The sequence below is a fragment of the Prionailurus bengalensis genome, chromosome E2, assembly GCF_016509475.1.
Source record: "Prionailurus bengalensis isolate Pbe53 chromosome E2, Fcat_Pben_1.1_paternal_pri, whole genome shotgun sequence".
Classification (NCBI taxonomy): Eukaryota; Metazoa; Chordata; class Mammalia; order Carnivora; family Felidae; genus Prionailurus; species Prionailurus bengalensis.
The window spans coordinates 27,169,421-27,182,528 of record NC_057352.1 but is presented as its reverse complement, the minus strand read 5'-3'; the positions used below and the strand labels follow the sequence as shown (position 1 = coordinate 27,182,528).

At 52.2% G+C, this 13,108-nt stretch overlaps 1 protein-coding gene across 1 annotated transcript in view; it reads left to right on the top strand.

Annotated features, from left to right (window-relative positions):
* Positions 1–5,967, top strand: part of N4BP1 (NEDD4 binding protein 1) — a 50,940-nt gene extending 44,973 nt beyond the window's left edge. The window contains exon 7 of the mRNA XM_043599148.1: positions 1,211–5,967. Coding sequence (XP_043455083.1) covers positions 1,211–1,568 — 358 coding nt within the window. The 3' untranslated portion in view covers positions 1,569–5,967. The remainder of the gene's footprint in view (positions 1–1,210) is intronic.
* The last annotated feature ends 7,141 nt before the right edge of the window (positions 5,968–13,108 follow it).

The following is a 13,108-nucleotide window of genomic DNA, read 5'->3' as shown; positions in this document are numbered from 1 at the left end:
ACTGATCTGAAATTGATTTGATAGTTGACATTTTCTTTGTTTTAGTTGGGTTTTTAAAGATAAGTTGCTGGTGGTTATATCTGTTTTCAGAATTCTTGGGTAATGGACACTGTTAACTAAAGTATCGTATGTGCCTAACTGACAGATAGTATAACCTGGTGACAGACAGCTGATCTTTTTTATTTATAACCAGATCCCTTGGGGATTCTAGATTTGGATTTGGGGTAGTTCACACAGAGGTATCTTCCATAGAGGAGACGAGTGCAGTTTCAGCTCCCTGGGTCTTAGGAATCATTTCTCTTCTGAGCCTTTGGGTTTTATTACATAGAATGAGGGCTTAGTTCCCAAAGGTTCTGCTTCTCTGCCTGCGCTCAGAGAATGGCAGCCATTTTAACATCTGCTGGGTGTCAGTGCATCTCCACTGGGCATTTAAGATCTGGTGCCTGTGTGCAAGCATCAAGGCCTGCGGGTCAGGCTTAATGGGAAAGAGAGTTCTCTGGCTCCTTCTTCACCTCAGCAGCCTGGCAGCAGGGTCTGCCCTGCCCGTGCACTTAATCACTCTTTACACTGTGTTAACAAATTGAGTGAGGAGTTAATAATAACTCCACTCACCAAGGAACTAACTTTTGAAGTTAGTTGAGCTTTTGAAATTGGAAAAAGTGTTCGGCCAGTCCCATTTCTCAGCTGCAAGCCCAAGTCACCTAGGAAACTTCTTTAAAAAGACAGATGCCCTTTACACACACTCACACATACCCATGAGTGTATAGGTTGTGGGCACCGACACCTCGCCCAGACTGGTGAGGGCGGAGAGGGGGGGCAACAGGTATCCGTAGTGGCTGCCTCTGCCCAAAGGAGTCCCTTTTTCTAATCCCTATCAACCAGGGCCCCACACAGAATTAGTCTCCAGAAGAGTAAGACCCTGTTGTCTGTGTCTTTTGAAAGCTCTCAGGTGATTCTGGCACATCCTGGCTTAGAGCCAACAGTTGGCTGGGGTCCATTCTTGCAGCTGCAAACCTAGGAGGGTGGTGTAGCTCATGATGAGCTGTCATTTCCCATCATGACTGGTCTGGAGATGGTGTAGTTGTCATCCCTGTGGACCCCTCTGTAGGCAGCTTGCCTTCAGAAGTCATGGAGCAGCACGGCCTCAATGTCAGCAGCAGGTCTCTCATTTATCTTACAGCCTGACTCACCAGACTCATTCCATTCACAGAGATATGCAGCCCCTGCTCAATGCCTTGCCAAATGTGGGCATATTTGACGCCAGCTTCAGAGTCCCTGGGGCCCAGGCAGCCAGCACCAGCCACCAGCCTCCAGCCCGGATTCAGGGTGCCCCACCTAGCCACTGGCTCCCTCAGCAGCCCCGCTTCCCAGTTCTGTCGAACCTTCCCAGTATGCAGCAGAACGTGCCCATGCCAGCACAGAGGTCTCCTGCAGAAACCAGCGAGCTGAGGGAAGCCCTTCTGAAGATCTTCCCTGACTCCGAGCAGAGACTGAAAATCGACCAGATATTGGTGGCCCACCCATACATGAAAGACCTGAACGCACTGTCTGCCATGGTGTTGGACTGAAGGCCACACTCGAGCTAGTGTCTGCACGTGGCAGCAGGAAGCGACATAATGTGAAGAGACCGATTTCCCAGTGGAAATGCTATTGTAGTATATAGAAAAGAAAACAGATGTTTTGTGTATAAAAAAATCTGGGTTTTCAAAACCAGCTTTTTCTATATATAAATTATGCTGCTATTACAGATTTAACATTTTCTGTAAAAGGAAAGTACATTTTCTGCCTGTTCAGAACTGTTTAATAGCAGTTACTCTTGAGTGTATTTACATTTTTATGTTTTTTAAACTATTTTCCTTAAAGCTGAAAATATTGACAAATGGATATGAGTAGCCTTTCTAAATAAAAAAAAAAAAAGAGTTGCTTTCTTAGGGAAAGCAAGACCTCTTAAAGTATATTTTCTTGAGATGACTATGTAACGTCCACTAACATGAAGTGTGCTCATCCCTCCCGGTCTCCTCTGCCCTCACCCCTGGAATTAGAGTCGTAGGAGTTGGGTTTGCTCCTGTGGGTCTTTTGTTGGAGCCATTTGTGAGAGTGGGCAGGTGGTGCCACTAGATGGCACCTGTGCCTAGCCATTGTTAATGACCAGGGCACAGTTAGACTCCCAGAATGTCAGGTTAAGAAGAAACTTCAGAACTCATGTAGTCCTACCCTACTTCCCCTCCCACCCTGAAGAAGAGGGAACTGAGGCTCAGTGTGCTCATGTCTGCACATGCCCAGGTCCACAGCCGTAGAGCAGCTGGGCAGGGACCAGACTCCTTGTCCAGTGCTCTGACATGCTCACCAGGCTGAGGCCTCGCTATACCTGACCTGACTCTAGAAGTCATGTCTTAGCCTCTGAAAATAATAGTGGGATGTGAAGAAATTTAACAAAGAGCCCCATCGTTACAGTAATTTTGTGTCCACATCATGGGAGATACAAACCCATGTGAAGTTTATACAGCTTTGCCAAAAGTGGTTTTCTATTCTCAAGAATGACCCTAAGCCAATAAATAGCATTAGTAGCTGCCATGAGGGCTCAGAGCCCCTTATTTATTTTTCCTGTGTTTGTCTTTTTAGTGTTCTCCTAAGCTGCCCTTCCTGTGAGTGAGTCTATCTCAGAATTGGTATCTTAGTATTGTGTTTTCAGTGTTGTTCAAATTCTGTGTCAGTGAAGTTCTTTTCCTGGATAATTATTCTTAACATCTTTACTGTTCTCTGGACTTTCAAAGGGCTTTGTATTTTATACCTGTTCTCTTCCCAGGCTGCTCACGGTCAGTTTTTTATCTGCCCTGTGGGTCACGTCTCTCCCAGCCCCCAGAAACAGCTGCTGAGGACTCAGTGCTGGTTTGTTTTTCATAGTGAAGGGACTTTTTTGGCCATGAGCAGAGCTGGTGACTCCCCAGGAGGCTCCCTCCAGGTGTGTTTGACCTCTGTATCCCTCCAGGGATGAATCCAGAGTCCTCCAGGTGGCTGGACTTACACTTCAATCATGTTTTCTCCCCGATGCCTTTAAGATGCTTCCTGACGAGGAACTGGTTGTCCACTGCCTTTTGGGCAGTGCCTTTTGGGGGCAGGTTGCCAGAGTCACCCACCCAGTTGTGGATGGAGACTTGAGGTGGCCAGGAAGTGACTAAGTCACAGCCCTTGTGCCTCATCTTCAGAACTGGTGGTTTGTAAAAGTGTGGCAGACGTGTGAGGGCTAGGGCTGTCTCGTAGTTACTCTGACCTTCTGGGTTGAGGTTTGGTCTGACAGTGTTGCCAATCCAGTATTTCTCTAATGTTCAGAAAAGGACCCGGGGGCAAGCCTTGATGGCTGAGGCTTAGCCACACAGGTCTTCCTGAAAGGGGACTAAGCCTCCACTGATGCCGGGTGGGGCTGGCTAGGCCTGGGGTTCCAGAGTTTCCTAGGCTCTAGACGTGACTTGACCTTTGAGCTTTGTATCATGTAAGCCTCTGTATTCTTAGTATTGTTTCTGAGGGCTCTACCTGCCCCTTTCCTCTTTCTGGGCGTGGGAAGGAAGGATGCAGGAGACTAAGTGGGTTAATTACTTCCTTTGATAAATTACAACATCAAACATAAGTCACAGTTCTTTCTGAAAATCATCAGCTTTAGTTAAATTTAGTATTTAAAAACTCAATTTTCAGACCATTAAAAAAAGTCCTTCAGCCTTCTCTTAATATTAAGCTCAGTGTCGATGCTACTCAAATGTTTCTTGATGGTCTGCCCCCAGCAGTGGATTTTTGAGCCACCTTGGCAGTGTCAGCAATGCATCATCATTTTGTAACTCCTCAGGGGGTTACAGAGTGTGGTGCGTCTGCGTCCTGTATTTCCCGGCATTCCTGTGAAGGAGGTGGCCTGGCAAGGATGCACCTTATTTGGTACACTGGCATCTGGTGCTCAGAGAGGTTGTCCAGGGTCAGAGAATAAGTAGATGGTGATGTGGGATGATTCCCAGGCCTGCATTCTTCCCAGGCCCCGGCTCCCCGCTCTGGGAGAAGAAAGCCTTGTTTGACCTTTCTGTCAAGTACCCTGTGTTTGAGACCCAGTAGGCTGCTGGCTAGAAAACAGTGGGAAGGCGTCTCAGCCATCCCGGATGACAGGTCAGCTTTGTCTGGCAGACTCAGCTATGGTGTGGAGGTGTTGCTGGGGACTCAGGCCTGTTGCAGCTTTTGGTCTCAGAGGAGGGATGGGGTCTTGCTTAGGTTTGTCGTGGCACATGTGGAGTATGAGTCACAGAGAAAGCTGTGCTCTCTGTGATTGCTCCTAGCACCCTCCCCCACCACAGGAGATGCCCCAGGCACAGGGCCCCCTGAATTTGGGCCTTGGCACCATTCTCCCTCAGCTTCCAGCTGTCCACCAGCACTCCCAGGTCCTCCCCTGTCCTTCCTTCCTATGTCCCTCTCCTCTCCTCACTGTGGTCTGTTTGGTCAGTCACTGACTGCTGCCATTTGTTTCTTCATTATCTACCTCCCCATCATTCTCCATTATTACAGCTTGGCTCCTGTAGTAAAATCACCCGATTTCCCCTAAGAATCCTCTCCATGCATTGCTGCTCTCCCTCACCTTCCCACTCTTCACTTCCTTATTTGCAAACTTGACCTTCATCCCACCCACTGCCTGAAATAGTCTAGGAGAAGTCATCAGGGACCAGTAATTGCCGAATTAGAGGCCTTTTCTCAATACTTAATCTTCGTGTCCACCCTCAGTGAGTGACCAGAATACTTGGCCCTTACTTTCCTCCTTTTCTGAGATTTCCCTCCCAAATGTACCTCATTCTTTTCTATTCTTTTACCTAAAGGCCAGTCCTCGAGACCCTTTTCTTTCTTGACAGGTGGTCAAACTTCAGACCAGCCATGGACTTGTGATGGGGAGGGTGGCTCTTGCTAAAAATGCGGATTACTAGGCACAACCCCCAGGGCTCTTTATTCAGTGGCCCTGGAGTAAAGCCCAGAAATTGGAGACATCAGCAAGCTCCTTGGGTGTTTCCCACACAGGCTGTCCAGGGACCACGTTGTGAGAAACTGTACTCACCCTTAATGGTCATTAACTCCAGCTTCCTTCCTCCCTCCCTAACTTCCCTGCCTCCACTTGTCCCCTCTGGGCAGTGACTTCCAGTCCCACCTCTAGGCCTGCCATTCAGAAATGCGTTTCTAGCGTGACTGGAAACCCTGTGACATCCTCAGACTCACTCCCCAGACCCTCAGCCTGCTTCTGTTCCTTGCTGTCCTTTCCCACCCCACCCTGCCACAGCGTTCCCTCATCCACCTTGTCCTTGTCCTGCCAGTGCCCACCAGTCATTCTCTCATGCTCTCAGGCAGCCCCTGATCAGTCAGCCCACCCCACCCTCCCAGACCCCAGCGTGCTCCCAGATTTATCTTCCAGAAATGCATTGCTGGTCACAAACCATCCTATTCAGTGATCTTCAGTGCCTCTTGGCCAGAGCACCAAGCTCAGCCCTCCCTGAGCGTAGTATCCGTGCTGTCCTCGTGGCCACGTGTGACTGCCCACTTTGAATAGCCCTTCCCCAGATGCTCACTGCAGCCCACACACGTTTCCTCAGTTTCCTGTGGGCTCCTGCCTCTGTGTGCACCTCTTTTTCTCTGCTAGAGATGCCCTTTCTCCCAAATGGCTTCCCCCTCAATGACCCAGTCTCCTGCCTTCTCTTTGTGCCCTTGCCTGTGCTTCTGGCCAGAAACAACCCTGTGGCACTCTGTGACCCACAGCGCTTGTGTCTCGCTTTTGGCACCTGCCGCACTGGCCGGTATCATTGCAGCTGATTGTGTACTGTGTCTCACCTCCCTTTCTAGACTGTGAGCTCCTCGCGGGCAGGGACCGTCTATGTTCACTCTTTGTATTTACCATGGCACCTAGCACAGTGCCTTGCACTTAATAGGTGCTCAATAAACGTCTGCTCAACTGAACTGGACGACATTGCCTTCTTGACTGTGGTGTCTGGCAGCCGATAAAACCTTAAGAAGTCACATTGTCCACGTTTGCACCCGGGAACCCACCACTATGCTGCAGTCTACTGCAGATGGGGTGTCTGCCTGGCTTTCCCCTTCTCTTCAAGGCCCCAACACACCATGCAGTCCAGGGCTGAGCTGTGGACAAGCTGAGCCAAGCAGTGTGCTCTGACTTCCTGCCCGCAGCCTGGCCAGGGGCAGACACCTGGCCCAAGCGAGTCCAGTTAAAGCCACTCCTTGGTCTTCTCCCCTCTGCTGGTGGATCCAAGGAATTTCACGCCCAGATCTGTTAGAGGCCACTTCCTGTCATGGGGGAATCTGTCTCTCGTAGACCCAAGATTCCTGGGGCGGGAGTGCCAGGTTCCTGTTGTCATAGGAGCCTGGTGGCACCCATGCCCTTCCTCAGATGTCGAGATGCATCTATTCTAATGCACCTCTCTTTGTTTAATTTCAAGTTGGATTTATGGCCCTTAAAGTCCAGAGTCTTGAGTAAAATAGTTACCACTGCCCCTACACTCAGCAGATTAAATGGGAGAGGCTTCTCATACCTTTAGAAAGATCCCGAAGACTGGTGCAAAGTGAACTTTGGGAGTGTTCACCCCCATCAGAAAATGGTAAGAGGCTGACAGGTCCTGACTTACTTGAGACTTTCCCGTCCTTCAACCTCCAAGAGAGCTCCACCCCCAACTTCAAGCAGGCTGTTTCCTGCTGCTGCTTTTCCTCTTTAGCATCCCCACTTCCTCTTGAGGCTGTCTGAAAAATTCCCTGACGTGAATTTCTTTGCTCAGTTCCCCAGCTGGGCAGAGACTAGGCGTGTCCAGAGTTAGGCCCTCCCGTACCCTTCCATGTCCCCTGGGTAAAACAGGCGTGATGGAATCATGCTTTCTACGCCAGGGGCATTGTGCAGAATAGGTGTATTCAGACCCAGGAAGCGTCCAGGACAGTGCCTGACGCGGCCCCATTCAGTGACTGCTAAGACTGTGGCTCTGATGGGCAGCAACCCCTCTAGGGCACCCATAGTGTTCACACCCTTACAGTTTGTCCCACATCTCCTAAGAGAGGTCCAAGAGCTTGTCTCCAGTTGCTCAGAGAGCCCATCTTCCAGATTCTGAATGTTCTTCTGTCCCTGCCGACTCACTAGGAGTGTGGACTGGACTTCCTTGGAGGCTCCACAGGGCCATGGACACCCAGCTGTGACCTAGAGAGGGCACTGCTGCTAAAAGGCACCCAGGAGGACCCTTCCACTGTCCCCACGAGGAGGGAAGAGAGGGAAGTGGGCAGAACTGTGCCTGGCCACAGAGTGCATGAGAAGGCAGACCCTGCGCTCACCATGCCTCGTTCTGTCTTGTGGCCCTCACGGCCCTCTGGGGCCTCTGGGGGAGGGGGGGAGCTGGAGCACAGGGCTAGCAAGAGATTTCACAGTTCTCCAGGTCAGCGTGTCCGGGATTCAGGATTTGAACAGGCCATTGCACCTTCCCCAGAGGTGATGTGGCAGCCAGAATGGCTCTTGAGATGGACGCCCTGCCCCCACCCAGTGAACAGAATCAGGCTGTGACCTGGGTCAAGATTGTCAGTCTGCCTAGCAGAGAGGCTGTGGAAGGAAGCTTCTGCCTCCCGCCTTCCTGCGCAGTGGGCCCATGTCCAGCGCTGGTCCTGAGGGAGGGTGCTGAGAGCAGAGTTTTAAAAAGGAAAAGCTGACCAGCACTGTCCAGAGTGAGCTCATGTGTGCGTCCTACCCACCTTCCATTTCATTTAGGGGATGCAGGTCAGTAAAAGGACCTGTGATAGTTTTTGAAAGCAGCATTTTTCACAGCTCCAGTTCCTGTCCTCTGACGTCTGTGGCTCCAGATGGGTGACGGTCATTGGCAAGCAGGGTTTTCCAGGATCAGGGCAAAGGTGCCCACAGCCAGTGCTGGCCCAGGGGCCTCGGGACATCTTGAATTGGCCCCTCCCACTGGACTCTGTCCCCTCCCACTGGGCTTTCCTTCTCATCCCCACCAGGGCCCCAGGGAGCCCTGCTGGGCCTCAGCCTGAAACCCAGTCTGGGGTCAGCCTGAGCAGGCCCTTCCCTTCCCAGTCCCTTCCCAGAGAGGAGGCCACCCTGAAGAGAATGCGTTTGTCTGCCGTCCTGTCTGGCTGTGGTGTCCTTCTAGGGTTTCATCCACCAAAACAGGCCGCAGGAAGAAGCCCTCCGTCAGTCACCAGCAAGGAGCTGTGGATGCTGCTGGGCTCCCATGCCTTCCCCAGACCAGAGTCTCTCCACACTAGCCAGCCCCTCCCCTTGCCAACCCTGCACATGCCACTGTCTCTCCAGGATGGGCGGGGAGCCATGCTTCCTCCCCACAGGTCTCCTAGGGCTAAGGGACCTGCCGCCCAGCCAGTATGGGGTGGGGGTGAAACAGGAGCCCCTGACACCCACATCCTTCTCTGCCTGCTTCTGCTTCCCACCCCTGTGTGATTCCTCCATCTGCCCTGTTCACCAGCGGTCCTTGAGTGGCTGCTGTGTGCAGGGCACAGTGCTGGGGGGAAGGGAACGGCCAGATGGCCCCTTTTCTTTTGTTTTTTTTTTGTTTGTTTATTTGTTTTTTAATGTCTATTTTTGAGAGAGAGCATGAATGGGGGAGGAACAGAGAGAGAGGCACAGAATCCAAAGCAGGCTCCAGGCTCTGAGCTGTCAGCACAGACCCCGACTCAGGGCTCAAACCCACTGACCTGAGCCAAAGTCAGATGCTTAACCAACTGAGTCACCCACGCACCCCTATATGGCCCCCTTTCTGATCCAGCCCTGGCCTTGAGGGCGAGGGGCCTGCTCTGGCACTTCCTACTGTGTGACCTTCACAAGGCTACTCAACCTCAAGGCTACTCAACCTGAATAGAAGTGATGATGCCTGGAGCCGGTGGTTTGCAGCCCTGGCTGCACATTCGAATCACCTGTAGGGAGAGCTTCTAAAAGTCTTGTGCCCAGGCCACACCCCAGACTACCAAGATAAGAAGTTCCATAATTCCCCAAGTGCCCCCGTGTGCCCTCGTTGCAAACCAACACCTCACCAGAGAGTTGTTGCAACCAGGATGAAATCCTAAGTAACAGCCTGACCCCTGGGAGAGTTCTTCCCTTTCCTGACACCACCCCCTCCAATGTTATGAACGTGTGCTGAAGGCCTGTCAGTGCCCCTTACACTGTACACAGGTCCCGTAATTCTTCCTCCTCAAGGCCTCATCTTACCTTTGGTGTTTTTCAAACCCAAGACACCACAAAGGCAGGACCCTCCTGTTTCTGGGTCTGACCTTGATTTTCCCCCACCCTCAGCCCAGCTGTATGTCCACTTGCTGGCAGAAGCTGGCTCTGATTACATCCCAGGACAGTTTTGAAGGAGAACGAAGGGAGGGGTGCACCTGGCACCCACTGAGCGTGCAAGTTTCTTCACGATGCCCATCACACATACCCCCAAATACCCCACACACAGTGCCTTCATGATGCCCATCACACATACCCCCAAATACCCCAGTCACTGTCCAACACAGCCCAGACAGGGCCTGGCAGTCCAGAGGGGTCAGCACACACTGTCAAGGACAGGACTTGTCCAACCCAGGAGAACTATTCACAGTGTGTACAGAGGCCGCTGGCCTGGGTTCCCACAAACATCAGCCATTAGGTGAGGCAAGATAGTATTAGATCTTATTCCAGCACTGGTTCTCTCTACTGCCTCCCTGGAAGAGTGCTTTCTAGTTGTCTGACATGTGCAGGTGCAGCTCCAGACCAGGAGTGTTGGCACGGAGGACCGGCCTGAGCACCATGTACCCAGGAACGTTCCATTGAGGCAGGGATGGTGGAGAGTGACTGCTGGAGTCACGTGGTTCCTTGATCCCAGATTCCTGGCCCTGAGAAGGCACTGGGGATAGCTGGTAGGAAGAGGTTCTCCTCCACCACAGAGATGGCCTCTGTAGACGTGGTGGTCTGGACTTGAGCCAGGACCCAAGGGACCAATCAGTCCTATCACCTGGGACCAGAATTCCATGCACTTCCCCAGTATCAAGAAAACACATTTGTTCCTCTTTGGGGAAAAGTTAGGTTGGGTTTGGGGAAGCAAAGATTTATCCATAATCATGACTTAATGTATTACCTCCGCTCAAGAGAGTTCCTTAACTCTTCTGAGCCTCGGTTTCCCCTATCGTAACTGGATTTTGTAAGGCAATACCTGTCATCAGCTTCCATCTGGTAAGGCCTGTATTAATTAGTGTGGGCTAGCTGACGTACAGAACAATATGCAAATCATAAATAGGTAGCTCAATGAACCGAGTGCACCACATCGCCAGTACCTAGCTGGAGAAACAGAACTTTTCAGCCCTCCAGAGACCTCCCCACCATCACCAAGGTAACCACAGCCTTGACTTTGAACAGGCTGTAGGAAGGTTCCACTCACCTTCTTCCTCCTGTGCAGGGCAGACCAGGACGTAAAAAGAGAAAGAGCAGAAAGGCCGGGTTGCAGGCCCCCTGTGGGTGATACCTGATTCAGGGAGCCCATGGCCATTGGCATTTCCAGAATGTCCTCCAGGGCTTCACCAGCTGGCCCCTGCCGAGGGGACCCAGGTGGGACCCCTGGAAAGCAAATCTACAAAAACCACTTGTGCATGGCTTTTCAAGAAAATTTTTTTCTTTTCTTTAAAAATTGTGTGCAGTTTTCAGGATAACATGCCCATTTGGTGGGCCAGAGAAAGGTAGCAAAAGGAAGGCTGTTTCATATTTTTAAAGTTGGAACACGTGAGACTAGCCGTCCAGCTGGTCTGGGCTCCGGGGTCTTTCTCGGTGCCCTGCCTTCCCTCGCCCCCTCTGTGCAGGGGGGGCACTCCCATCCTGTGCTCTCCCAGTTATTGCATCCAACTGTCTGAGCAGAAACTGACTTCCAGATTCGTGCAGCTGCTCTCTGGATGCCTGTCATTGGGGACGAAGGTGGAAGTCCTCGCCCCTGCCACCCCAAACCCAACTCATCTCAAGTCAAAGGCACCCCTGTTCTGGTCCCAGCTCTGCTGTGGCCACAGCAAGGTCACCAAGGTCAGTGCACCGCTGATGACTGGTCAGCCATGAGACCCATGGAAGTATGAATACTGAGATTTGGGAGAGGTGGTTGTCCAGGCATCAGCTCCCAGCCCACTCCTCCAAGAAGCCTCCCGGAGAGCCCCTGCCCCCAGCTCAACAGCCCTGGATGGCTTGCATGGGCGGGCACAGGGAGCACAGTGTGAACAAGGCAGCACGGTCTCCATCCTCATGGAGCTTGTGGCCCTGGTCACCTGGGCAGCCTGGGTCCCTTCCTGGCCAGCATCTCCCATTACTCCCTTGGAGGTGAGGGGCGTGGGTAGTAAGCAGGGCCAAATGTTGCACTTCTCCTATATGTTTCTATCCAGAAACTTGGTTGCAAGAACGGACGCCCTCTCAACCTGCTGAAACAGAAGGAGATTTCTCAGGAGTGGGGTCTGGAACCAGGAGGTGGACTTTTGTCACTGCGGACCACATGCCCCCCTCCCTCTCTCCTGTCTCCTTCCCCCAGTGGGTTTGCTTATTTGCCTCTTTCCGCAGCAGACCCAGCTTCCCCGCTTCTCTGTGCTTGTAGCAAAAATGTCTGTGCCAAACCACTCAGGCCTCGCTCACACTTCCAAACTCTGCACCAGGACTAAGTAAAATCACCACTTCCTCCCTACAGGAGGTAGAATCTGAGGAGCCAGCTTGCATCAAGCAGTCCATTCCTCGCCAACCAGTGTATGGCCCAGGTGTGGAGGGGCAACCACAGAATTATAACAATCACAACTCACCTTCCCTGAGCTCCTGCTATGTGCCCAGCACTGTGGGAAACCCAGTACGCACCAGTGGACTCTCTGAACCAAAGTAACTACGCTCCTATGTTACAAAGGTTACCCCAGCTCCGAGTCCAGAACAAAGTCCCATACCTGGTTGGGCCCTGCTCTGAGCACGATGGATGCACCACAAGCAATGACAAGGCCCCAGGGAGGTGAGACACTGAGATGACAAGGGGTGACAGCTAAGTGCTCCCAGAGCAAGAGTCGGGTGAGGCCAAGACAACCCAAGGAGGTGCCTAATAGCAAGCTTCACAGGGATATTTGGGACAGTGGTTTATTGAAGGAGGTTCTCAGAAGGAGGAGAGGGAGGGAGGTGGGATAGGCCAGGGGACAAAGCTCAGCAAGGACACGGTCTCAGCAGAGGTGGCTTCACCTGACTCCACAGGAAGCCGTGGGGCATGAGATGCAGTAGTTAGTCCCACCTTGAGATAGGAGGACAGCCATGCACCATGAAGAGTCAGTCATGGAGTGTAGCCATCCACACAGGCATCCCCTCTGTGGTCATCAGCCAGCACTTGCATCAACGGGTGGACACTCCAGCCCAGGAACGAGGCTGTGGCACCACCACATCCCCTTGAATGTAGCTCCAGCAGCTCTCAGCACCCACTGCTTCTGGCATTGAGTTCACTCCAGTGGGCACAACACCTCCAGAACTCTGCGGTCCTGATGTTGGAGTGGAGGAGGTGGGTGTTACAAGGGAGGTCGGTGGGACAAACTGCTGCAGCTCCTCCAGAGGCCATAACTGGTTCTCATCACCTCACTCTTGCATGACCCATGCCGACTATCTCATCCCTCTGCTGGCCTAGGTGGCTCATCTGCTGGGGTAACCCAGCCCAAAGTGACCAGATGGAGGCCCTAGCTTGAAGTTGATGGGGCTCTTACTGCGTCCCTGATGGCAGCACCACTCCCATGGGAGCCAGTATCTCCAGGTACAAGAGTAGAAAGTTGGGACAGGAAGCACCAAGTCCTCAGGTGGCTCATCGGAAGAAACGGGGATGTAACTACCTCCATCCCTTGGCTCCCAGACCCGTCTCCTCCACCTGTGGAGCAGCTGTTGGTTTAAGAAGCATACCGCATCCTACAGGACAGCTCCCCATCCTGGCAGGGTGACATTGTCAAGCTGGCATCTGACCTGTGCTTTTACGAGTCGATGGAGCTTCTGGTGGAGCAGAAGTGGCAGGACAGTGGCAGCCATGGTCACGTGCCCACTGCTGCTCCTTCTTTGCTGCCGAGTGAGTCCCTTGGTCTG